Source organism: Centroberyx affinis, unplaced genomic scaffold (assembly GCF_046629955.1).
Source record: "Centroberyx affinis isolate AG114_WGS23_722 - 3 ecotype Tasmania unplaced genomic scaffold, CSIRO-AGI_Caff_v1 ptg000211l_1, whole genome shotgun sequence".
In the NCBI taxonomy this organism is placed as follows: Eukaryota; Metazoa; Chordata; class Actinopteri; order Beryciformes; family Berycidae; genus Centroberyx; species Centroberyx affinis.
In genome coordinates this window covers 153,252-178,443 of record NW_027278903.1, presented here as the reverse complement: position 1 = coordinate 178,443, position 25,192 = coordinate 153,252, and the positions used below count along the sequence as shown (strand labels likewise).

Below are 25,192 nucleotides of genomic sequence, written 5' to 3'. Positions count from 1 at the left end.
ATGATTAATCTCTGAATAGATTACTCAATCATCAGTAAAGTAGATTATACTATGAAAAGTCACAAAGGTATTATCATTGAAAGGGCATTGTTTGGACTTGATTGCATGGTGACAAAAATGCACAGGGTTTGACCCTTCCAAACCAGAGTAGTGATCCCAGTGGTAACCAATTTCATAGTAAAACACATTTAATTGTGGTCAGCCCTGATTCCTCTGTTACTTAACATTGCAATTGTCTGTCTCACTTTGCCACTTTCATAAGGATATCTGTGTTGAGTGAAGAAAAAATGTTAAGGATACATTGTGAGTGATACATTGAAGTGCTACTTTTATGTCTTGGTGGTGCCTCGGCCCATGATAGCTTTTTTAGTGTTTTTCTCAGGTCTCAGCAGGATTATATAACACTTTGGACCAAACAGTGCCACCAAGAGGCCAAAACTAGAGGCCAGGATGGCAAATACCTCCACCGCATCTGCATATTTGCCTGGGGAGCTGATGTAAGCAGGGATAAAGGCCACCCACACAGCACAGAAGATCAGCATGCTGAAAGTGATGAGCTTGGCCTCATTGAAGTTGTCTGGAAGATTCCTTGCCAGAAATGCTAGGAGGAAGCTGAGGATAGCCAGTAAGCCAATATAACCCAGTAACACTGCAAAACCAACTGTGGACCCTACTACACACTCATAGACTATCTTGTCATTGTGATATTGTGTGGTTTTGTGAGGAGCTGGTGAGGAAGAGACAAGCCAGGCTGTGCAGATTGCTGCCTGGATGGAAGTTAGAGCCAGAACTGTCCCTCTCTGCTGTACAGCACCAAACCACTTCAGACTGGCTCCACCCCCGGGCTTGGAGGCCTTGAACACAGCCAGCACCACCATGGTTTTCACCAGGATACATGAGACACAAAGCACAAAGCTGATCCCAAATGCTGCATGCCTCAGCTGGCATGTCCATAGCCTGGGACGGCCAATGAACAGCAGTGAGCACAAGAAGCATAGTTTGAGTGACAGCAAGAGCTGGAAGCTGAGTTCTGAGTTGTTGGCTCGTACCATAGGTGTGCTGCGATGATAGGTGAAGATTCCTAGGACAATGGTGCAGATTAGTGTGCCTAGTAATGAGGTGGTTGTCAAGCAGATACCCAAGGGCTCATGGTAGGAGAGGAACTCCATTCTCTTAGGGACACATTGATCACGCTGGGGGCTGGACCAGAAGTCCTCTAGACAACTGTTGCACTCCATGGAGTCTAAAAAAATGGGGCAGGTGTTGAAGGAGATACAGCCATACAGTACATCCCTAAAGTTAGACAACACAATTTTGTAATGTATACCAACCAGTCTTATTGCTGATCTTTCCCTCAGAACAAGGGATGCAGTCGAAACAGCACACAGGTTCCCCCTTCCTTCTGGCCATGCGGGTACCTGGGGGGCAGCTGTCACTGCACACTGACCGGGGCGGCTACAGGGAGAGTAACAATTATCACTGTCATTCCACACTATTTGACACTATCATGATAAGTTCTCCACAGGCCAACAAAATAGGTAGCTGATAAGCAGAAGTGACCTTTTTGGATTCAAAATTCCAGAAGATTCTGTCTTCATCAAGTGTGAGCTCTTCACCTGTGGAGGCGGACTTCTTAACCACACCCACACTCTGAACCTTTGTGCTTCCATCAGGGAGCCACAGCCAGTTCATAACATCATAGATTGGTAAGGCATCACCATTCTCATCAAATGACACCTGATCACCAAATGCTGTGGTGAAGTTGACCTTTTCCAAGTAATACACAACCTAGACATGTTGGTCAGAAAAAACACACAGAGATAAAGAGGAAAGACAAAGAGAGACAGGCTGTATAAAAAAAACAATCTCTATCCTTAATCAGCATGCTGAATACAATGTTATGTTTTTATCCATACTGAAGTCAAAACACTGAACATGATGCTGTTGTTTTCTCTGACTGGATAACATTAGGCCTACTATAAATCACTGTCATACAACAGAAGAGGAAATGCTTTTATCCTGCTGCTAGACATTTTGAGAACACTAATCTCATAGTTACATGTTTTGTTGAATGTCTGTCTACTGAATCATTTCACATATCATTTCTATATACTGAAACCAAAACAGTAGTATTCAGCACAGGATTTGGAAACATAAACAGGTAGAATGTAAACTGATATCTCACCTGCCATGGATCCATTCTCTGCAAAGTGGTACAGCTGTGCCCGCTGAAAGGCCCTCTACCTGTGACACACTGCAGCATGTCATCAAGGGCGTACGCCAGGGCATACACAGCCTTGTACACATTGTACTCTGGCCTGAGTTCTGACACATCCAAAAAGCCAGTTTCCACGTTCCCCAGATCTTCCTGTCCAGTGCACAGCGCTCCCCCAGCATCCAGCCACCCTGCTGGTGGTGGTGCAAATCTACACTGAAATGTGTATTCCCAAAACTGCCTCACCTGAAGAAATTAGATGAAGATTAACACTAATTATAAGAAATTGTAAACATATAAAAAAAAATCAATGTTAATAAAAACAATAGTATGCTGACAGTATACTATTCTTGTGATTTCAGAAGAGTGTAAGGTCAAAATCTCACCATGCTATTTTCATAGCTGTTGTTAGGGTCATTGTCAGGACGAATTCTTAACAGGAAGTCCCTGAGCCCTGGTATCTCTCCTCGACGGATGGCAATGCCCAGCGTGCCTCCCAGGTACGGCATGAGGCGGGGGGTCTGGAGCACAGTAGCTGCTGTCCAGGCTTCACTGGCCATCCACTGCAGACCTGTCACATTCTGCTTTATCACCTGTGGATTTTATTTTGCCAAATATAAGTCCAGACATCAGTGGCACTAATGTAATATCTACTCAACTAAATTGTATGATTATGCCATATAGCATCTTGTACATGTCACATAAGCACTGGTATAATCCAATGTTTTACAAGTTATTAAGTGGAAGGGTGATGCATGTCTGTTCAAAGTGGAGTCTGCATATTTTGTCAAAACGGTGGTTAGAGAAATGGGAGTCAGTCTGTTAATGCAATCAGGATGATTATTTTTCTTGTGGTTATAGCTCCTTTTACCAGTGAGAGGTGTGAATTATTCAAATATTTACTTATTTGTTGTACAGAGTGCTATGGAGACCAAAGACAAAACCTTGATTTTTCCATTTGCTGACAATTTTGATGTCATGGTAACCAAAAAGTTGCCATCTTTCGGTTAGAGGAATAAAATATCATTATTTCACCTTCTTTAAAATTATGGACTCCTAAATTAAGATGTATTATAACCCCAACCTCTTCCATGAGGTGAATCATGTGGCTCTCGTGTGCAAACACAATGACCACGCGAGCTGTGGATTTCCTCATCATATCGACGATCCTCCTAAGTTCAGTTGGGTCATTGCCCCAAGGCAAAACCTCTGAGTAGGCCAGACAACCTCCACCAGACTCAGCCAGGTCAGATTGGAAGGATCGGGCAGCGTGGAGTCCATAGTCATCATCACTGACCAGCAGGCCCGCCCAAGTCCAGCCGAACCGCTTTAGAATCTGGAGCATAGCACGCACCTAGTTGGATAGAGAGTGTAAGGATTAGAGCTCAGGCTGGAATATTCTTTCAGCGGAAAACCTCCTATACAAGTCTCACAATGGCCACGGTTTAATTATTGTCTTTCAGCTGTCTCATCTGAGACCATATAGCTCCATTAATGACACACACAAAGCACATGGCTTTTCATACACAAAAGCAAATCAGTTTCATTCACTTTAAATACATTTCTGATTGAAAGTATCATTTTTTATTTTTTTTTTCACCTGGAAGGCATCACTTGGGATTGTTCTAAAGAAGGATGGGAACCTTTGCCGGTCACTCAGGCAAGAGCATGTGGCAAAGTAACTCACCTGTAAGAGACACAGAAAGTGTGATCCTAAAATATGATAGAATTATTGTGCAAGTGACTAAAAGTCCTTACAAGTTTTTTCAGCTGTAAATTATATAAGTTGCTTATTACATATTTAAATTTACAATTCAATCAAAATCAGGAATATCAAAAAGCATTTTCTGATGGTAACAGGGAAAACTTACCATAGGTACTCTGTACAAACCTAAGACACTGGAGATGGCAATAGAACGTGTAGAGGAAGAATCACCCACAATCCCTAGGACTGGAGGGGACCCTAAACAGGTGTTGTCCAACAGAAACTGCTCCTCTCGGCCACTGGCCAACAATAATGCAGCACGGAATCCAATTCCTAGTTTGACGCAGTTATCATAGAGACTGTATCCCAGAGTCACATTCGGTAGCAGGTTGGAGTTCCTGTTGATCTCATCAATAGCAAAGGCCATGGTCTGGGCCTGCCTGAATCCTAGAACATCAAAACTAACACAAAAATTACGACTGTATAGCTACTACTGAAAAAAAAAATACTATATGACAAACATGGGAACAGTGTTCATTCAAATATTAACTCAAGATTTATGTCATATAATGAAATGTCATTTAAAAAATGAAAAAAAAAAAAAAATCACAGGATAATACCTTCAGAATGAGTACTTTGAATAGATAAACTAATGAAATTGATCTACACCAGTCTCTGCTTTCAGCTGTATCTCAGACTCATCACAGACTCACCCGTGGCAGCTGGGCTGCTGTGGCTCCGAGGTGAAAGACAGCTCAGGGAAGACAGAGAAGAAGTGGACCTCAAACAGCCCACCCAGAACCACATCCCCAGCCTTGTGCATCCCATTAAGATGAAACTGTCCCTGTAACCGACAGGAGGAGGAAAAGGAGGAAGACACAGGGGAGAAAAAGGAGGAAGAGAACAATATCAAGATGAAGTACATGCACAAAAACACATAGGTGTCAACAAATGTCCTCATGATTGTCCTCCTCTGTTTATCCCTTTTCTAAGCCCAGTCACTTAATTTTATAGAAAGTGCTATGTCATCCCCTTCGCTGTCTTGCGTCATTGTGTTATCATCCACACCACCCATCAGGGCAGAAGTAAGGGCAGGACCTAATAAATTAATATCAAATATTTCACCTAATATAAGCCATAAACTATATTATACATTTTGTAAATCACTTTAATGTTTGAGGTCTGAGTTGTGTCACAGGCAACTCCCGTTTAGTGTTTCTCTTTGTTTTTTCAAATGGCATACACTTTTTCACATGTATCTTAAGTTGAACATTACAATAGATAGATTGCATATATCACTGACCATTAAACCATCAATTTACTTGTTTTGAAAGACAAATGTCTACAGAACCAAAATGCAGTTTAAAATTTGGGCAGGTGCATACACTTATAAGGAGAGCCTTGCGACCTGCGGATAACCGCAACCATCTGTTTGTGGCCCTAGATAGACCCATTTAAAATCACCAACTGCAGAGGCTTACATTCTTGATCATGTGGAGTTGTTCACTACCAAACATTCACTGAGTTTACTGTGATGTCCACTAGATGGTAGTAGCACACTGAGCCATTTAATGAGATTCTGTTTCTTCCATGCTGTCAGTGTCACAACGCATGCATACACTATACATACACTCACGCACAAGCACTCAATCACAAACCCACACATGCAATGCTGCATGCTGCACAAAATATACTGGATTGGGTGTTTATTAATATCGATTCAAAGAATACTGTGAAAATATAACGTAAAACTGCAACAGATCATGTTTAAGTATTGTAACAAGACCAATATCTATGTTTTTTAATACTCAAATACCCTGTGTTGACTCTATGATTCGATTGGGGAGTCAGATCTAAGTCATTGTAGCTTGCCCGAAAATGCAAGCATATCAAAATTCATCAAATGTAGAGCTAGTGATCTGCAACCAGTTCAGAATGCAGCAACAATTCATTTAACAAAAGCTGTGAAATATAAGTTGGATCAAGGCAATTTATTGCTTCAAAACTAAGCAATACAATCTTTAAATTAAATCAGCTAAAATCAGCTGGAAACCAAAGTAAGGTACAGCTAGTAAAAATAGGAAGTATATGTTCTCTCGAATGGATGAACTAAGTCACTCTCAATAAGAGCATCATCTAACTGCCTAAAATGTAAAAAGGAAATTTAAATGTTTGTTTTGAACATGACATGTTTTTTTTGTTTGTTTGTTTGTTCGTGTTTGGGGGGGAGAGGTTTTCACTCATGTTTCACTCATGAAACATGAGTGAAAACCAAGTAATAAACATTGTCTAGGTGTAAGTAACTGCATGATGGGGTAATATCTGTTTTTTATAAAGGGGGATTAACAATGGGAGGCTAGGGACAAGGATATTGAGTGGAGAATATAACCTGTAGTCCTTGAAGACTTGAACAGCAGCTACTAAGACAAAGACAAGACCACCAGGTATAGGGCCTCTTCTCTCTGATGGATAGTAAGCTGACGTACAGTAGAAGGAGGGAAGTATTTGTGTGAAAAGCTATATAACCCAGTGGTAATGCATTCTGACCTGTGAGAGCTGCCTTATCCACACATACACACACTTCAGGGATGGGGATCTCCTCAACTCTTTTTACTGGGCTGATGGTGGCTCTGGGTTTGGTTGTGCTGCACTCAGCTCTTGCCTTGAATGGGTCTGGGGACAGCCTGAAACAAGGGACTGGGCTCATAGAGGCTCTGACTGGTGCTGGGGTCGGGCCTGGGGCTGCATCTGTGACAGGGGCTCCTGCTCACTCTGTCAGATGTAAGCTCCAGGGCAGCCCGCGTCTACCTGCATTCTCAATGGATGGTGACTTCGTTATTGGGGGTGTTTTCTCCATACACTACTACATGCACACAGTGAAGCATAACTACACCAGCATGCCTGAGCCCCTAAGGTGTACAGGGAGGTTAGTAAGATGGAGAAGAAGTGGGGCATAAGAGGAAATGAGATTGTGCTGGGATAGAAATGTGTTTTATTATGCAATATATTATGTTGCAAACTTTTTTGATAAGTATGCTGAACCCTTTATGAAACAGTTGTGTTTAATTCAACAATCACAATTAGCCTGTCATTAATAATTGTAGTTCTATTTTACATTGAATGTCTGTTATTAATTTGTGAATTGGCAATGTATTGTGCAAACTTCAGCTGTGACATGAGTGGTTCATTGTCTGTGTGCAGCATGGACACCCGTGAACTGCGTTTCTCACGCGCAATGGTCTTTGCCATCGAGGAGATCAACAACAGCATGGAGCTGCTGCCTGGCATCAGGCTCGGTTACCAAATCCACGACTCGTGCGCCTCAGTTCCCGTGGCGGTACAAGTGGCGTTCCAGCTGACAAATGGCCTGCACCCGATGTTTGACACCGGCGAAAAATGCTCGCAGTCGGGTATGGTAACGGCTATTGTCGGCGAGTCCGGATCCACGCCATCCATCAGCATGTCGCGCATCATCGGGCCCTTTAACATACCACAAGTAAATTTCTCCAATTGCTGACCTACTCAGGTGTTTGGATAATTAACATAGTGCTGATCTTCTCCCACCGAGGCCATTACTGTTCTGTTAAATAATTGCACTATACTGTTTTCCTAGGTGAGCCACTTTGCCACTTGTGCGTGCTTGTCCGATAAGCAGCAGTACCCGACCTTCTTCAGGACAGTCCCGAGTGACCAGTTCCAGGCTGACGCTTTGGCCAAGCTTGTGAAACACTTTGGCTGGACCTGGATCGGTGCTGTCCGGTCCGACTCGGACTATGGGAATAACGGCATGGCGTCTTTTCTTCAGGCAGCGCGGAAAGAGGGCATCTGCGTGGAATACTCGGAATCTTTTTATCGAACGCACCCACGCAGCAGGATTCGACGAGTGGCTGATGTTATCCGCAGGTTTATAGGCTCACTGATTCTGTTGTGTTCCCTATATGTTTATAGTGATATCCTATATATTCCACAAACCACAACCTTAAAACATTTAGTTTTTAAGATATTAGCGGAAACTTTAATGATCCTCTTGAGAACGTGAGTAGCCGAACTGGATGAGCCAAACATTTCCATACAGGCTATTCTGACACTCATATGCTATTCCACAGACAAAAACACAAAAACTAAGTCAATATACCGGTAAGCTATTTTTTAAAAACACTAAAAGTCTCTCTAAACCCTTTTTATGTTATGTTTTCTATCCTGACACATACAAAATTAAACACTCAAACGTTCAAGTCGTGTAAATCATGTAAATCTATTTTGAAGGTCTAGTTGCATTCCATTATTACATTTCAGGTTCATGTTGATATTAATCTGTCTCTTTCCAGGTCCACAGCCATGGTTGTGGTGGCATTTACAGCCTCTGGAGACATGAGGATCCTGCTGGAGGAGTTGGCGCGGCAGCCCTCTCCACCTCGCCAGTGGATAGGCAGTGAGTCCTGGGTAACCGACCCGGACATGCTGAGGTTCAGCTTTTGTGCCGGGGCCATTGGATTTGGCATTCAACAATCTGTCATCCCAGGTCTGAGAGACTTCCTGCTTGATCTCACTCCAGCTGAGGTGGCTGGCTCCCAGCTGCTTACTGAGTTCTGGGAGGGTGCATTCAACTGCCGGTTAGGAAAAAGTGAGAAAAGTTGTATTGGTTTTTAACATGCTGTTATTACTCACAGTGCTGCTTTATGGTTGGTAAGGTTGGGTTTTTAAAACATTCTTGTCGTTTGGATTATCTACCCATATGGGTTTCCTTTGTTTCTGTTGGCGGCTCCTGCCCAAGGACTACAGATGCAAATTAGCCTCTAGCTATACTCTGGTGCAATATGTTGTGCATTGTCACTGTCAAATAAACAAAGTAAAGTTTTAAACACATTGATGCACAAGCTGCAGCAAACAAATTAAGTTACTAGATAGCAAATTGTTAATCATTGTTATGAGTATGATTATGATTATTATGATTATTATTATGATTATTATTATCATCATTATTATTATGATTATTGTTGTTGTTGTTGTTTTAAATTTAAAAATGGTCACAAACTGCTTTACAGAAAATGACACAATAACAAATAAAAGCCAATAAGGTAAACAATAATAAAGCCATACATGAATTGAAACAGGGATAATGAAGAATATATCTAACAAAAAGTAAAATACAGCACAAATAAAATAGGTAAAATTTATGAAGGCATGTTTTAAAAATGTGCTTTGAGAAGTAATTTAAAAGATGAGTCTGACTTACAAATAAATGAGAACACTATAGAACTACAAGTTGTTGCAAGGCGTGTTTGGCGATTTCTTTGAAAACACAAAACCAAATAAGATTTCATGATATTCTTAGAATTGTAAAGGCTAAAATAAACCCGTTCCTGTCTCTCTGTGTTTGTAGGTGCTGACACAGGGGAGAGAGTGTGTGATGGAACTGAAGATATACAGAAGCTCCAGAGCCCGTACACTGACACATCTCAACTCCGAATCACTAACATGGTGTACAAGGCTGTTTACGCTATAGCACATGCCATCCACAATTTAGTGTGTCAGGAGACAAACTCCACAACTCAATGTGACAGATTCACCAGGATAGAGCCCACACAGGTCAATCAAACAGAATAAATGAAGGCCTAATTATCTGAATAATTTAAAAACATGTAAATTTTATTTACCTTTGATTACATAGAATGTTTTTTTTTTTACATTATTCACCTTCTCTGCTGCTCACTGCCACCCCCACCCCTTCCCCCCACTGTCTCTTCTTCCACTCTATCCATGTAGGTTCAGGGTCAGCTGAAGAGCGTTAATTTCTCTCGTAATGGTTACCCAGTCTCTTTTGACGCCAACGGGGATCCTGTGGCCACATATGAGCTTGTTAACTGGCAGAGAAGTGAGAGTGGCAACATTGAGTTTGTGACAGTAGGACACTATGATGCATCTCTGCCAGCTGGACAGGAGTTCCGTATGAACAGGAACCTCACCTGGGCAGAGGGTGACACACAGGTAAGGAGCCTGAGGGCAATCATTTAAAGCAATATTCAACTTAATTTTAACATGGGGGTTATTTGGCACTTGACCGCCATGAAAACCAGAATAAAAACTACTCACCAAGATCGGACGCAGCTGGGACAAGTTTGTCGTGAATCTGAATGCTATATCGGATCTTGATGATTAGTTAATATTCTGGTTTTCATGGCGGTCAAGTGCCAAATAACCCCCATATTGAAACTAAGTGGAATATTCCTTTAACATATTCTGTTCTGACATTTGATTATTTTGTGATATCCTAAAAACAGTATAGCACACTAGCTATATCTGCCTGTATGTATGTGCCAGGTGCCTGTGTCAGTGTGCAGTGAGAGCTGTCCCCCAGGAACTCGTAAAGTGCTGCAGAGAAGAAGACCTGTCTGCTGCTATGACTGTATACCATGTCCGGAGGGAGAGATTAGCAGTACTACAGGTAAAAGAAATTGTTTTTCACAAATTTCTGTAAGATAAAAACTAAGACTGATGAAACACTTTTTCTTCTGATTTTGTATCCTCAGATTCCCCAGACTGTTTCCCTTGCCCTGAGGAGTTCTGGCCCAATGCAGAGAGAAACATATGTTTCCCCAAGCCTGTAGAGTTTCTCTCCTTCCATGAGGTCCTAGGAATCATCTTGGCTACATTCTCAGTTGGTGGTGCCTGTCTGGCCATTGTCACAGCGACTGTGTTCTTCCGTCACAGGGCATCTGCAATTGTCAGGGCCAACAACTCTGAGCTGAGTTTTCTGCTGCTCTTCGCCCTGACTCTATGTTTCCTATGTTCCTTAACTTTCATTGGCCCGCCCTCTGAGTGGTCCTGTATGCTGCGACACACAGCTTTTGGGATCACCTTTGTCCTCTGCATCTCTTGTGTTCTGGGGAAAACTATAGTTGTGTTAATGGCCTTCAGGGCTACACTTCCAGGGAATAATGTTATGAAATGGTTTGGCCCTGCACAGCAAAGAATGACTGTAGTGTCTTTCACATTTATTCAAGCTTTGATATGCACTCTTTGGTTGGTTCTCAATCCCCCTTTCCCCATTAAAAACCTAACCACATACAAGGAAAGAATCATTCTAGAATGTGCATTAGGCTCAGCTATAGGGTTCTGGGCGGTTCTTGGGTACATAGGACTCCTGGCTGTCTTTTGCTTTGTGTTAGCTGTCCTAGCCCGGAAACTACCTGATAATTTTAATGAAGCCAAACTCATCACCTTCAGCATGCTGATATTCTGTGCAGTCTGGATCACGTTTATCCCTGCTTATGTCAGCTCCCCTGGGAAGTTCACTGTAGCTGTGGAGATATTTGCCATTCTGGCCTCCAGTTTTGGACTAATCCTGTGTATATTTGTTCCAAAGTGCTTTATCATATTGTTTAGGCCAGAGAAGAACACAAAGAAACATATGATGAGTAAAACCTACTCCAACGACCTCTGAGGTTTGAGCTTATGCTGTGCAATTGTAACATAGTCAACAAATTTCTTATCCTTGGTAGTTTAATGAGAAGTGCAAATATTTTGTATGTCAGAACTTTTGTTACTGTGATATTTTGTGAATCCCTTACTGATCTATTATGTTGTCTAATTTTGAATCAACTATATTTGACCACCACATAATTTATAATATAGATACAAGATTATATACTGCATGACAATGCTAATGTTATTTTTTCATCATTTACATTACAAAAATGATTAATTGTTATATATATATATATATATATATATATATATATATATATAATTATCATTATTATTATTATATAATATCCCTCAAGTGTACTCCTTGTTCAACCATCCACTGGAGCCCCCTGTTGGGAGATCTAACTTAATTAAAGCAAAATAAAAATTAAAGCCAAAGAAAATGGTACAGAGTTCCTTCTTGGTTTTTCTGTAGTAACTGCTGTTTAAATTAGATTTTACATACTGATCAAAATAGGTAAAATAGCAAAATATACACTACAAATTCAGGATTCTTGCAAAATGGGTGAGCTCGCTTATAGCATGTCACATACTGTACATAGTGTACCTAGAGGCAGCGCTTATACAACAATGTGTTTTATTATCTTGTGAATACAATCATCTTATGTTGACGTACAATGTTTTGCAGCACTGTGTGTCTGACGTCACAAACGTGACAATATATATATTCATCTTTTTTTTTTTTTCAGGTGCAAATTGTCTATTATTTAAGATAAATCTAAGAAATTATTATTTTTTTTTTTTCAGATTTTTTCCTTAAATGTCAAATTTTATAGCAAAGTTGAATATTTGATAAATGTCTGAATCATTTCTCGACATTTATTAAATATATGGAAATTTTCTTACATCTAACAAATGTTTTGTAAAAGAATTCCAGTTTTCCACATTTAATAATTGTTGGATTATTTTCAACATTTAACAAATGTGTAAAATTTGGTAAATTTGGTAAATGTTAAATTCTTTTCCCAAAATTTAACATACGTGTTGTCAGTACAATGACAACCTCACCTGTTGTAAAGCAGGGTCATGGGATGCAAAGCGGTGTAACAAATTAACTGATTCCATTTCTATATGGTGATGGTACCATATAGAAATGCTGACATACCATATGATTGTTAGGGTGAGTGTAGCTTAGCTATGAAGAACAAGACAAACATAAACTGAAGCGGTCAGTATGTTGCAAAGTACTGAATACAGTATGGCGTACCAAAAGTGACAAAACTATATATATTTTCAGGTGAAAATTTCCATTATTTAGCTAAATATCATAAATTATCAATTTTATTTTTAGCCAAAATTCATTCATTTTGTCTGATTCATTACTTTTCAGAATTAAATACAATATTGAAGTTTTACATATTCTTACATGTAATAAATGGTCAGTTCTTTCAGAAAATTGAGTGACAGCAAAAGCTGGAAACTGAGTTCTGAGTTGTTGGCTCGTACCACGGATGTGCTGCGATGATAGGTGAAGATTCCCAGGACAGTGCTGCAGATAAGTGTGATGAGCAATGAGGTGGTTGTCAAGCAGACACCCAAGGGCTCATAGTAGGAGAGGAACTCACAGGGACACAGTGGCCATGCTGTGAGCTGGACCTCTCTGGACAACTGGTGCACTCCATGGAGTCTAATAAAAAAGGGCAGGTGTTGAAAAAGATACATATGTATATTATATCCCTAAAGATAAAGTTTCGTAATGTATACCAACCAGTCTTATTGCTGATCTTTCCCTCAGAACAAGGGATGCAGTCAAAACAGCACACAGGTTTCCCCTTCCTTCTAACCAAGCAGGTACCTGGGGGGCAGCTGTTATTGCACACTGACAACACCGGCTACAGGGAGAGTAAGAATTGTTAACATCATTCAACACTAGTTGACACTATTATGATGAGTTTTCACTGGCCAACAAAATAGGTAGCTGAATAAGCCAAAAAATGCGACCTTTTTGGATTCAAAATTCCAGAAGATTCTGTCTTCTTCAAGTGTGAGCTATTCACCTGTGGAGGCTGACTTCTTAACCACACCCACACTCTGAACCTTTGTGCTTCCATCAGGGAGCCACAGCCAGTTCATTACCTCATAGACTAAGGCATCACCATTCTCATCAAATGACACTTGATCACCGAATGCTGTGGTGAAGTTGACCTTTTCCAAATAATACACAACCTAGACATGTTTGACAGAAAAAAGAAACAGATAAAGAGGAAATAGAAAGAGAGAGAGAGAGAGAGGCTGTATAAAAAAATCAATCTCTATACTTAATCAGCATGCTGAATACAATGTTACCGGCAATTCACTAATCATGCTACATACATACACTATCCATACACTAACATGATGCTGTTGTTTTCTCTCACTGGATAACATTAGTCCTACTATAAATCACTGTCACACAGCAGAAGAGGAAATGCTTTTATCCTGCTGCTAGACATTTTGAGAATACTAATCTCATAGTTACATATTTTGTTGAATGTCTACTGAATTATTTCATTTTATTTATTTATTTTATTTGTTGGTTTATTTAAACATCGAACAAAAAGTTCGGAAATTTGTGTTTGGTAGATTATTTCTCTGTTGTAACAATGCTCCTTGGCAATACATTTTATACCGTTGGAAAGCCTGTTTATTTCCCTTTTAAATGGTGCCTCATTTGTAAGGAACATGCATTTGTGGGATGAGCAGCACAGCTGAGTATGTGGGTTGCGCTCATGTAAAATTTGCCAAATCTTCTCTGCCAATGCCAAACAGCTTATTCTGCTGTTGCTATTGACTCTTGTTTGGTGTTGTTTGGTGGATTGGATGATTGAAGTCTATCAGTAACAAGGAAGAAACAAGACATATTGGCAATTTTACAATTTATTCATTTAACAAACAGTCAGGAGCCTCAGTAGCGTGTGGAAGAACCATACACAGCCACAACAGCCTGGCACCTCCTCCTCATGCTGGTCACCAGCCTGGTCACACACTGCTGTGGGATGGCATTCCACTCCTCAACCAGGATTTGTCGCAAGTCAGCCAACGTGGTTGTGTTGGTCACTCTAGCACGAACAGCACGCCCAAGCTGATCCCATAAGTGTTCAATTGGGTTGAGGTCAGGACTGTTGGCAGGCCATTCCATTCTCTCTACTCCCAAATTCTGGAGGTAGTCTCTGATAAACCCCGCTCTGTGGGGGCAAGCGTTGTCATCTTGGAGGATCCAGTTTGGTCCCAGACTGTGGAGATATGGGATTGCCACTGGTTGCGGAATCTCATCTCGATATCTCTCTGCATTGAGATTGCCTCCAATGATGACAAGCCTCGTTTTTCCAGTGATGGAGATGCCGCCCCACACCATCACACTGCCTCCACCAAAAGGTGTTACTCTATCGGTGCAGCAATCAGCATAGCGTTCTCCCCGTCTTCTCCACACTTTGACCCTACAATCCAACTTCCGTAGGCAGAATCTGGACTCATCGCTGAACATAACGTTCCTCCACATGTTCAGGTTCCAGTGCAGGTGTTGCCGACACCAGCGCAAACGGGCCTGACGGTGAAGGGCAGTCATGGCAGGCCTCCTGGCAGCCCCATGAGCCCGGAGATTGGCTGCGTGCAGTCTGTTCCGGATTGTCTGGGCCAAGAGCCGTGAGCCATATCGTCCTACAAACCTTGACTGCAAATCTGTAGAAGACAGCCTACGGTTCCTAAGTGCTGAAAGGGTGAGGAGCAGTCTTCTTGGGGTGTCGTCTTCTTGGGACGCCCACTTCGCGGTCTGTCTCTGACATCCCCCGTTTCATGGAACTTGGCCTTCAGTTTGGAGATGGTACTATGGCTCACTCCAAATAATGCCGCAACTTGCTTTTGTGGAACACCACAAAAGTTGCCCTATCGCACAGGCCTTATCGAGATCAGACAAACGTGGCATGCCGATTCTTGGAGCAGACACCAATTGACCACTGTAGCAGGGCCCATGCTCACAGGTGCTGCCAATCAGGTGCCAATCAGGTACCTGATTGTCAGCACCTGGGGGTACCGGAAGCTCAAAACAAGAGTCAATAGCAACAGCAGAATAAGCTGTTTGGCACTGGCAGAGAAGATTTGGCAAATTTTACATGAGCGCAACCCACATACTCAGCTGTGCTGCTCATCCCACAAATGCATGTTCTTTACAAATGGGGCACCATTTAAAAGGGAAATAAATAAACAGGCTTTCCAATGGTATAAAATGTATTGCCAAGAAGCATTGTTACAACAGAGAAATAATCTACCAAACACAAATTTCCGAACTTTTTGTTCGATGTTTATTTATTATTCAAATTCTATATACTGAAAAAACACAACAACCTAGTATGCAGTTTAGAAGGTACCGTAGCACAGGATTTGGACACATATACAGATAGAATGTAAATTGATATCTCACCTGCCATGGCTCCAGTCTCTGCAACGTGGCACAGCTGTGCCAGCTGAAAGGCCCTCTGTCTGGCACACACTGCAGCATGTCATCAAGAGCCTAACCCTAACCCAACACCAGACTGAGCCAGGTCAGGATTGGGCAGCGTGGAATCGACAGTCATCATCACTGACCAGCAGGCCCACCCAAGTCCAGTCGAACCGCGTTTTCGCTGTTGTCGCGCCTAGGCTGTGGAAAGTTTAAGTGGCAACTCAAGACCCATTTATACAGACAGGCCTTTTCTAAAGTGTGTTGTTGTCTATACTGTAACTGTATCTTTTTAATGTTTTTAATTTATGATGCACGTATGTGTGTTGCTTATATTTTCACTGTGTATGTCTTTTATGTTTTAACTTGTGAAGCACTTTGTGACACTCGTCTTGAAAGGTGCTACACAAATAAAGTTTTATTTACTTACTTGTGCATCCCATTAAGATGATTAAGATGAAGCTGTCCCTGTAACCGACAGGAGGAGGAAAGGGAGGAAGACACAGGGGAGAAAAAGGAGGAAGAGAACAATATTAAGATGAAGTACACACACAAAAACACATAGGTGTCTAAAAATGTTCTCATGATTGTTCTCCTCTGTTTATCCTTTTTCTAAGCCCAGTCACTTAATTTTATAGAAAGTGCTATGTCATTCCCTTTGTCAACCCATAAGGGCAGAAGTAGGGGCAGGGCGTAATAAATTAATACCAAATTGATTTTGTATAGTTGTTAAGATGAATGTGTGCTCATTAGATAATATTTCACCAAGCCCACATCAGCAACTATTTCACCTAATATATGCCATGAACCATATTATACATTTTGTAAATCACTTTAATGTTTGAGGTCTAATGTGAGTTGTGTCACAGGCAACTCCCGTTTAGTGTTTCTCTTTGTTTTTTCAAATGGCATACACTTTTTCACATGTATCTTAAGTTGTACATTACAATAGATAGATTGCTTATATCACTGACCATTAAACCATCAATTTACTTTGTTTTGAAAGACAAATGTCTGCAGAACCAAAGTGCAGTTTAAAATTTGGGCAGGTGCATACACTTATATGGAGAGCCTCTGCGACCTGTGGATAACTACGACCATCTGTTTGTGGCCCCATTTAAAATCACCAACTGCAGAGGCTTACGTCTTTGATCATGTGGAGTTGTTCACATCCAAACATTCACTGAGTTTACTGATGTCCACTAGATGGTAGTAGTAGCACACTGAGCCATTTAATGAGATTCTGTCTCCCGTGCTGTCAGTGTCACAACGTGTGCATACACTACACACACACACTCATACACAAGCACTCAATCACAAATACACACAAAAGATACTGGATTGAATGTTTATTAACTTTGATTCAAAGAATACTGTAAGATGATGTTAAAAAAAATAGAACATAAAACTGCAACAGATCATGTTTAAAGAGAACTAAGAGCAGATAACATATACTTCCCATTTTTACTAGCTGTACCTTAATTTGGTTTCCAGCTGATTTTAGTTAGATTTTCATTTTAAAGATTGTATTGCTTAGTTTTGAAGCAATAGATGGCCTTGATCCGACTTATATTTCACAGCTTTTGTTAAACACAGTTTTTTCTACCTTTTTTCCCTGCGGATGAACTCATTCTAAGTCAATCTCAATAAGAGCATCATCTAACTGCCTAAAATGTAAAAAGAAAATTGCAACAGAAACACTTTTAACTATTCCAAAAAGCCATAAGATGATCAAACAGGAAATAGAACTTGCAATCTCTGTATTTTCTTAAAGACTCACGAAAAACACATTTTTATGAACTTGCATTTATGTTCTTGTTATTTCTCATATTATGGTACAGTAGTGTTTTTGTTTGTTGGGAGTCCAGTATGGTTTCTGAATGTTGAGTGAGGTTAAGCAAGCTATACTGTTGCCCTTTTCATGTATGTGTCATGTATTGTTGTTAGAAAATTACCATTACTTAGTCAAGTGCTATTTGTTTTGCTGATAAAGCCTTAAAGGAATAGTTCACCCAAAAATGAAAATTCTGTCATCATCTACTCACCCTCATACCAAATGAAACACAGGTGAAATTTGTTAGTCCATATAACACACAGGGAGGTTGCCAGCACAACTTCGTAGCAGCCTTCTCCAAAACAACTGAAGTCAATGGGGACCTGTTCTTTAGAGTTCCAAAACAAAAACAGCCAAACAATCACAATGTGAATAGAAAGACCTATACACCATTATTTGTTGCAAATCAATCAGCTGTAGTTGACTTGCACTAAATTATGGTGTAAATATAGGTCTTTTTGGAACTGGCATGATGGTGAGTACATGATGACAGAATTTTCATTTTTGGGTGAACTATTCCTTTAATGGGGCCAGCAGAGCAAGTGATTGTTGTCATTTCAGCATATACTGTTCTTTAAGACTTTGAGTGTCACAACAACGGATCAATGACTTGTCTTTTGTCTGCGTCATCCCTACTCGATTTCTGACAGTGCCTCCATGATCATGGTGTTTGTTTTGAGGAGATAAACGGTAAATCAAGCCTGATACTTAAGTTATTGAGAACCCCCTCTCTCCCTGGTCACATGCTATAAAGGGAATGGGAGAAATTAGAAAAAGGACAGCTGCACCCCCATGCCTCAAGAGGAATATAGAGGGAAAACTTTGAGGATGATAGAGGATGTCAAAAGGGGAGGATGAAAACTGTGAAAAGGTGGAATGTTGAGAGAGTAAAACATCACTTCCTTGAACATCAGTTTGTTAAAAATGTGAAGGCAACAGAGGAGAGGATGGAAGGAGCAAAGATCCTGGAACTGAACCCCCTGGAGTTTCCTCTTCCTCATTTGTGCTATCTGGGTCTTTCTGTTCTGTACAACTGGCCTTGCCTCGGTTGCTGTAGCTTTTCTGGGAATTATGCAGATTAAGGATGAATTATACAACTGAGGTTTGCTATTCTGGCCTCCAGCTGTTGTTATGTCTGCTTTCTCAACAGTATTACATTATTCTGTTGAGGACAAAAATTGTAACACTAAACAGTATCTGATGCTGAAAATGTAAGGGGTTATTGTTTGTACATATCAGATGTTATTGTGCCACTGAATTTTTATTGGATTTATATTATTTTCACTTTGGAAAAGAAAGCTTAAATTGTTTGGAGCAAACCTTTTTACATGCTTTACTAGATAAAGATATTAATTGAACATGTGTTGTGATTTATTAATAAAAATCAATTAAACCTCACAAACTAACAACCCTTGTTGCGCATTCACAAGGCCTGAAACATGAGTGAAAACCAAGCAATAAACATTGTCTAGGTGTAGAAGTAACTGCATAAGGGGATATCTGTTTTTTTTACAAAGAAGGGTTTACAAGGGGAGGCAAGGGACAAGGATATTGAGTGGAGAATATAACCCATAGTCCTAAAGACTTGGACAGCAGCTACTAAGACAAAGACAAGACCACCAGGTATAGGGCCTCCTCTCTCTGATGGATAGTAAGCTGACGTACAGTAGAAGGAGGGAAGTATTTGTGTGAAAAGCTATATAACCCAGTGGTAATGCATTCTGACCTGTGAGAGCTGCCTTATCCACACATACACACACTTCAGGGATGGGGATCTCCTCAACTCTTTTTATTGGGCTGACGGTGGCTCTGGGTTTGGTTGTGCTGCACTCAGCTCTTGCCTTGAATGGGTCTGGGGACAGCCTGAAACAAGGGACTGGGCTCATAGAGGCTCTGACTGGTGCTGGGGTCGGGCCTGGGGCTGCATCTGTGACAGGGGCTCCTGCTCACTCTGTCAGATGTAAGCTCCAGGGCAGCCCGCGTCTACCTGCATTCTCAATGGATGGTGACTTCGTTATTGGGGGTGTTTTCTCCATACACAACTACATGCACACAGTGAAGCATAACTACACCAGCATGCCTGAGCCCCTAAGGTGTACAGGGAGGTTAGTAAGATGGAGAAGAAGTGGGGCATAAGAGGAAATGAGATTGTGCTGGGATAGAAATGTGTTTTATTATGCAATATATTATGTTGCAAACTTTTTTGATAAGTATTCTGAACCCTTTATGAAACAGTTGTGTTTTTTAATTCAACAATTCACAATTAGCCTGTCATTAAGAATTGTAGTTCTATTTTTACATTGAATGTCTGTTATTAATTTGTGAATTCGCAATGTATTGTGCAAACTTCAGCTGTGACATGAGTGGTTCATTGTCTGTGTGCAGCATGGACACCCGTGAACTGCGTTTCTCACGCGCAATGGTCTTTGCCATCGAGGAGATCAACAACAGCATGGAGCTGCTGCCTGGCATCAGGCTCGGTTACCAAATCCACGACTCGTGCGCCTCAGTTCCCGTGGCGGTACAAGTCGCGTTCCAGCTGACAAATGGCCTGCACCCGATGTTTGACACCGGCGAAAAATGCTCACAGTCGGGTATGGTAACGGCTATTGTCGGCGAGTCCGGATCCACGCCATCCATCAGCATGTCGCGCATCATCGGGCCCTTTAACATACCACAGGTAAATTTCTCCAATTGCTGACCTGCTTAGGTGTTTGGATAATTAACATAGTGCTGTTTTTCTCCCACCATGGCCATTACTGTTCTGTTCAATAATTGCACTAGGCCTGCTGTTTTCCTAGGTGAGCCACTTTGCCACTTGTGCATGCTTGTCCGATAAGCAGCAGTACCCGACCTTCTTCAGGACAATCCCGAGTGACCAGTTCCAGGCTGACGCTTTGGCCAAGCTTGTGAAACACTTTGGCTGGACCTGGATCGGTGCTGTACGGTCCAACTCGGACTATGGGAATAACGGCATGGCGTCTTTTCTGCACGCAGCGCGCAAAGAGGGCATCTGCGTGGAATATTCGGTATCTTTCCATCGAACGCACCCACGCAGCAGGATTCGACGCGTGGCGGATGTTATCCGCAGGTTTATAGGCTACATCACTGATTCTGTTGTGTTCCCTATGCTTAGTGATAGCCTATATATTCCGAAAACCACAACATTAAAACATTTTAATCTTTAGGCTATTTGAGGAAACTTGAATGATCCTCTTGGGAAATTGAGTAGCCGAACTGGATGATATGAGCCCAACATTTCCATACTGGTTATCACTGTGGTTATCTGATACTGATGCTATTCCACAAACAAAAACACTAAAACGTTTAAATAAATCTCTCTAAGCCCTTGTTATGTTTTCTATCCTGACACATAAAAAACAAAACACTCTAACGTAAATTGATGTAAATCTATTTTGAAGGTCTAGTTGCATTCCATTATTACATTTCAGGTTCATGTTGATATTAATCTGTCTTTTTCCAGGTCCACAGCCATGGTTGTGGTGGCATTTGCAGCCTCTGGAGACATGAGGATCCTGCTGGAGGAGTTGGCGCAGCAGCCCTCTCCATCTCGCCAGTGGATAGGCAGTGAGTCCTGGCTAACCGACATGGACATGCTGAGGTTCAGCTTTTGTGCCGGGGCCATTGGATTTGGCATTCAGCAATCTGTCATCCCAGGTCTGAGAGACTTCCTGCTGGATCTCACTCCAGCTGAAGTGGCTGGCTCCCAGCTGCTTACTGAGTTCTGGGAGGGTGCATTCAACTGCCGGTTAGGAAAAGGTGAGAAAAGTTGTATTGGTTTTTAACATGCTGTTATTTCTCACAGTGCTGCTTTGTGGTTGGTGAGATTGGGTATTTAATACATTCTTGTCTTTTGGATTATCTATCCATTTGGGTTGAGTTTCCTGATAGTGACTGGTATTGGACATTTATTAGCCACTTCAAGACCAACCTTTTGGTCATTACTCAATTCTTCCTAGAAGTTGTATGTTAATTGAGAGGAAAATCTCTAAGGTTGATGATAAGGTGAGGTGTGCGTTTCTGATTAATCACATTTCCTGACACTATGAACTCCCATGACAACTTTAATCACCAGATTGATTTTGATAAGATTTTACATTACATTACATTATTACGAATAAATGAGAATACTGTAGAGCTACAAGTTGTTGCAAGGAATGTTTGGAGATATCTTTGATAAAAAAAAAAAAAGAGAGATTTCATGATATTCTTAGAATTGTCGAGGCTAAAATAAACCTGTTCCTGTCTCTCTGTGTTTGTAGGTGCTGACACAGGGGAGAGAGTGTGTGATGGAACTGAAGATATGCAGAAGCTCCAGAGCCCGTACACTGACACATCTCAACTCCGAATCACTAACATGGTGTACAAGGCTGTTTACGCTATAGCACATGCCATCCACAATTTAGTGTGTCAGGAGACAAACTCCACAACTCAATGTGACAGATTCACCAAGATAGAGCCCACACAGGTCAATCAAACGGAATAAATGAAGACCCTATCTGTATGATTTAAAAACATGCTAATTTAATTTACCTTTGATTACATAGAATGTTACATTTTTTTTACATTATTCACCTTCTCTGCCAAACACTGCCACCCCTACCCCTTCCCCCCACTGTCTCTTCTTCCACTCTATCCATGCAGGTTAAAGGTCAGTTGAAGAGAGTTAATTTCTCTCGTAATGGTTATCCGGTCTCTTTTGACGCCAACGGGGATCCTGTGGCCACATATGAGCTTGTTAACTGGCAGAGAAGTGAGAGTGGCAGCACTGAGTTTGTGACAGTAGGACACTATGATGCATCTCTGCCAGCTGGCCAGGAGTTCCGTATGAACAGGAACCTCACCTGGGCAGAGGGTGGCACACAGGTAAGGAGCCTGAGGGCAATAATTTAAAGCAATATTCAACTTCGTTTTAACATGGGGGTTATTTGGCACTTGACCGCCATAAAAACCAGAATATAAACTACTCACCAAGATCGGATGCAGCTGGGACGAGTTTGTCGTGATCGGATCTTTTCTTCCCATTCATTTGAATGAGGCCATGGAAATAGCCTGAAAACTTACATTTAACACACTGGTGTACAGCTTCAACAACAGATCATGCTTTTGTGATTTTCAATTGACTGCGGGTGCAACATTTTAGGAAGTAATTTCACTGAATTACATTTTTATTATTATTTTTAAATACTAATTTTAATGTAAACCAAGAATAGAAATGCAAAATGAGGATGGACCCAGGATGCTCTGTTGTCTTAAAAGTGGGATATGTTGTTGAATCTGTTCACCAACATGTTAAATATAAGATTTCAGGCTATTTTCGTGGGCCTCTTAAAAAAAATCTGAATCATCCCAGCTGCATCAGATCTTGGTGAGTAGTTACTATTCTGGTTTTCATGGCGGTCAAGTGCCAAATAACCCCCATGTTAAAACTAAGTGGAATATTCCTTTAACATATTCTGTTCTGACATTTGATTATTTTGTGATATCCTAAAAACAGTATAGCACACTGGCTATATCTGCCTGTATGTATGTGCCAGGTGCCTGTGTCAGTGTGCAGTGAGAGCTGTCCCCCAGGAACTCGTAAAGTGCTGCAGAGAAGAAGACCTGTCTGCTGCTACGACTGTATACCATGTCCGGAGGGAGAGATTAGCAGTACTACAGGTAAAAGAAATGTTTTTTTCACAAATTTCTATAAGATAAAAACTAAAACTGATGAAACTGTCTCTGATTTTGTATCCTCAGATTCCCCAGACTGTTTTCCTTGCCCTGAGGAGTTCTGGCCCAATGCAGAGAGAAACGTATGTTTCCCCAAGCCTGTAGAGTTTCTCTCCTTCCATGAGGTCCTAGGAATCATCTTGGCTACATTCTCAGTTGGTGGTGCCTGTCTGGCCATTGTCACAGCGACTGTGTTCTTCCGTCACAGGGCATCTGCAATTGTCAGGGCCAACAACTCTGAGCTGAGTTTTCTGCTGCTCTTCGCCCTGACTCTATGTTTCCTATCTTCTTTAACTTTCATTGGCCCGCCCTCTGAATGGTCCTGTATGCTGCGACACACAGCATTTGGGATCGCCTTTGTCCTCTGTATATCTTGTGTTTTGGGGAAAACTATAGTGGTTTTAATGGCCTTCAGGGCTACACTTCCAGGGAGTAATGTTATGAAATGGTTTGGCCCTGCACAGCAAAGAATGACCGTATTGTCTTTTACAATTATTCAAGCTTTGATATGTACTCTTTGGTTGGTTCTCAATCCCCCTTTCCCCATTAAAAACCTAACCACATACAAGGAAAGAATCATTCTAGAATGTGCATTAGGCTCAGCTATAGGGTTCTGGGCGGTTCTTGGGTACATAGGACTCCTGGCTGTCTTGTGCTTTGTGTTAGCTGTCCTAGCCCGGAAACTACCTGATAATTTTAATGAAGCCAAACTCATCACCTTCAGCATGCTGATATTCTGTGCAGTCTGGATCACGTTTATCCCTGCTTATGTCAGCTCCCCTGGGAAGTTCACTGTAGCTGTGGAGATATTTGCCATTCTGGCCTCCAGTTTTGGACTAATCCTGTGTATATTTGCTCCAAAGTGCTTTATCATATTGTTTAGGCCAGAGAGGAACACAAAGAAACATATGATGAGTAAAAATGAGGTTTGTAACTAGGTAAGATTGCAACAGAGCTCATGCTGTGCAATTGTAACATAGTCAACAAATTTCCTATCCTTCGTAATTTAAAGATATATAAGTGCAACTATTTTGTATGTCAGAACTTTGGTTACTGTGATATTTTGTGAATCCCTTACTAATCTATTGTGTTGTCTTATTTTGACAACTATATTTGACAACATAATTTATAATATAGATACAAGATTATATATGACAATGCAAATGTTATTTTTTCATTATTTACATACATTACATACATTACAAAAATGATCAATCATTTAAATGTCCCTCAAGTGTACTACTTGTTCAAAATTAGCCCTGTGCTGAAAATCTTTTGACATCCACAGTAGACCCCTGTTGGGAGATCTAACTTAATTAAAGCCAAATAAAAATTAAAGCCAAAGAAAATAGTACTGATTTCCTTTGTGGCATTTTGCTGAAGTAACTGCTGTTTAAAGGAGATTTTACATATTGGTCAAAAACAGGTAAAATAGCAAAATATGCAGTAAATGCAGGATTCATGCAAAATGGGTAAGCTTGCTTATAGCATGTCACATATTTTACATAGTGTACCTAGTAGTGTACCTGCTTATACAACAATGTGTTTTATTATCTTGTGAATACAATCATCTTATGTTGGTGTACAATGTTTTGCAGCACTGAGTGCACTGGGGTGATAAACATGACTATATATATGATCTTGTGGTCCTCCATCCACACCTTGATTGACCTGGCTGTGTGGCATGGAGCATTGTCCCGCTGGAAAAAACAATCCTTAGAGTTGGGGAACATTGTCAGAGCAGAAGGAAGCAAGTTTTCTTCCAGGACAACCTTGTATGTGGCTTGAGTCATGCGTCCT

General features: G+C 41.1%; 3 protein-coding genes across 3 annotated transcripts; 2 read left to right on the top strand and 1 right to left on the bottom strand.

The window, feature by feature from the left end:
• Window positions 1-329: 329 nt before the first annotated feature.
• On the bottom strand, window positions 330-4,824 carry LOC139661971 (extracellular calcium-sensing receptor-like). The gene is made up of 9 exons (XM_071540566.1): window positions 4,634-4,824; window positions 4,087-4,381; window positions 3,816-3,902; window positions 3,300-3,569; window positions 2,602-2,808; window positions 2,186-2,461; window positions 1,561-1,788; window positions 1,332-1,455; window positions 330-1,243 (listed from the first exon to the last, which is right to left on the bottom strand). Exons 1-9 carry the CDS (start codon window positions 4,741-4,743, stop codon window positions 330-332), a joined length of 2,511 nt encoding a protein of 836 aa, XP_071396667.1. The 5' UTR covers window positions 4,744-4,824.
• Window positions 4,825-6,700: 1,876 nt separating this feature from the next.
• Window positions 6,701-11,364, top strand: LOC139661981 (extracellular calcium-sensing receptor-like). Its single transcript, XM_071540577.1, has 8 exons — window positions 6,701-6,846; window positions 7,122-7,416; window positions 7,534-7,823; window positions 8,249-8,544; window positions 9,304-9,509; window positions 9,687-9,908; window positions 10,242-10,365; window positions 10,451-11,364. Exons 1-8 carry the CDS (start codon window positions 6,740-6,742, stop codon window positions 11,362-11,364), a joined length of 2,454 nt encoding a protein of 817 aa, XP_071396678.1. The 5' UTR covers window positions 6,701-6,739.
• Window positions 11,365-19,615: 8,251 nt separating this feature from the next.
• On the top strand, window positions 19,616-24,330 carry LOC139662059 (extracellular calcium-sensing receptor-like). The gene is made up of 8 exons (XM_071540652.1): window positions 19,616-19,761; window positions 20,042-20,336; window positions 20,458-20,747; window positions 21,141-21,436; window positions 21,940-22,145; window positions 22,322-22,543; window positions 23,215-23,338; window positions 23,420-24,330. The coding sequence occupies exons 1-8, from the start codon at window positions 19,655-19,657 to the stop codon at window positions 24,328-24,330; spliced, it is 2,451 nt and encodes an 816-aa protein (XP_071396753.1). The 5' UTR covers window positions 19,616-19,654.
• Window positions 24,331-25,192: the final 862 nt, after the last annotated feature.

Excerpts from the sequence above, each read along its gene's own strand:
- LOC139661971 (XM_071540566.1), bottom strand. The coding sequence starts at position 4,743 with ATGCACAAGGCTGGGGATGTGGTTCTGGGTGGGCTGTTTGAGGTCCAC. Across the intron at positions 3,903-4,086 it reads GTTTGTACAGAGTACCTATG|GTGAGTTACTTTGCCACATG; the intron begins GTAAGTTTTCCC and ends TGTCTCTTACAG. Across the intron at positions 3,570-3,815 it reads TCCCAAGTGATGCCTTCCAG|GTGCGTGCTATGCTCCAGAT; the intron begins GTGAAAAAAAAA and ends CTATCCAACTAG.
- LOC139661981 (XM_071540577.1), top strand. The coding sequence starts at position 6,740 with ATGGATGGTGACTTCGTTATTGGGGGTGTTTTCTCCATACACTACTAC. Across the intron at positions 6,847-7,121 it reads CCCCTAAGGTGTACAGGGAG|CATGGACACCCGTGAACTGC; the intron begins GTTAGTAAGATG and ends GTCTGTGTGCAG. Across the intron at positions 8,545-9,303 it reads CAACTGCCGGTTAGGAAAAA|GTGCTGACACAGGGGAGAGA; the intron begins GTGAGAAAAGTT and ends CTGTGTTTGTAG.
- LOC139662059 (XM_071540652.1), top strand. The coding sequence starts at position 19,655 with ATGGATGGTGACTTCGTTATTGGGGGTGTTTTCTCCATACACAACTAC. Across the intron at positions 22,146-22,321 it reads CCAAGATAGAGCCCACACAG|GTTAAAGGTCAGTTGAAGAG; the intron begins GTCAATCAAACG and ends CTATCCATGCAG. Across the intron at positions 23,339-23,419 it reads AGAGATTAGCAGTACTACAG|ATTCCCCAGACTGTTTTCCT; the intron begins GTAAAAGAAATG and ends TTGTATCCTCAG.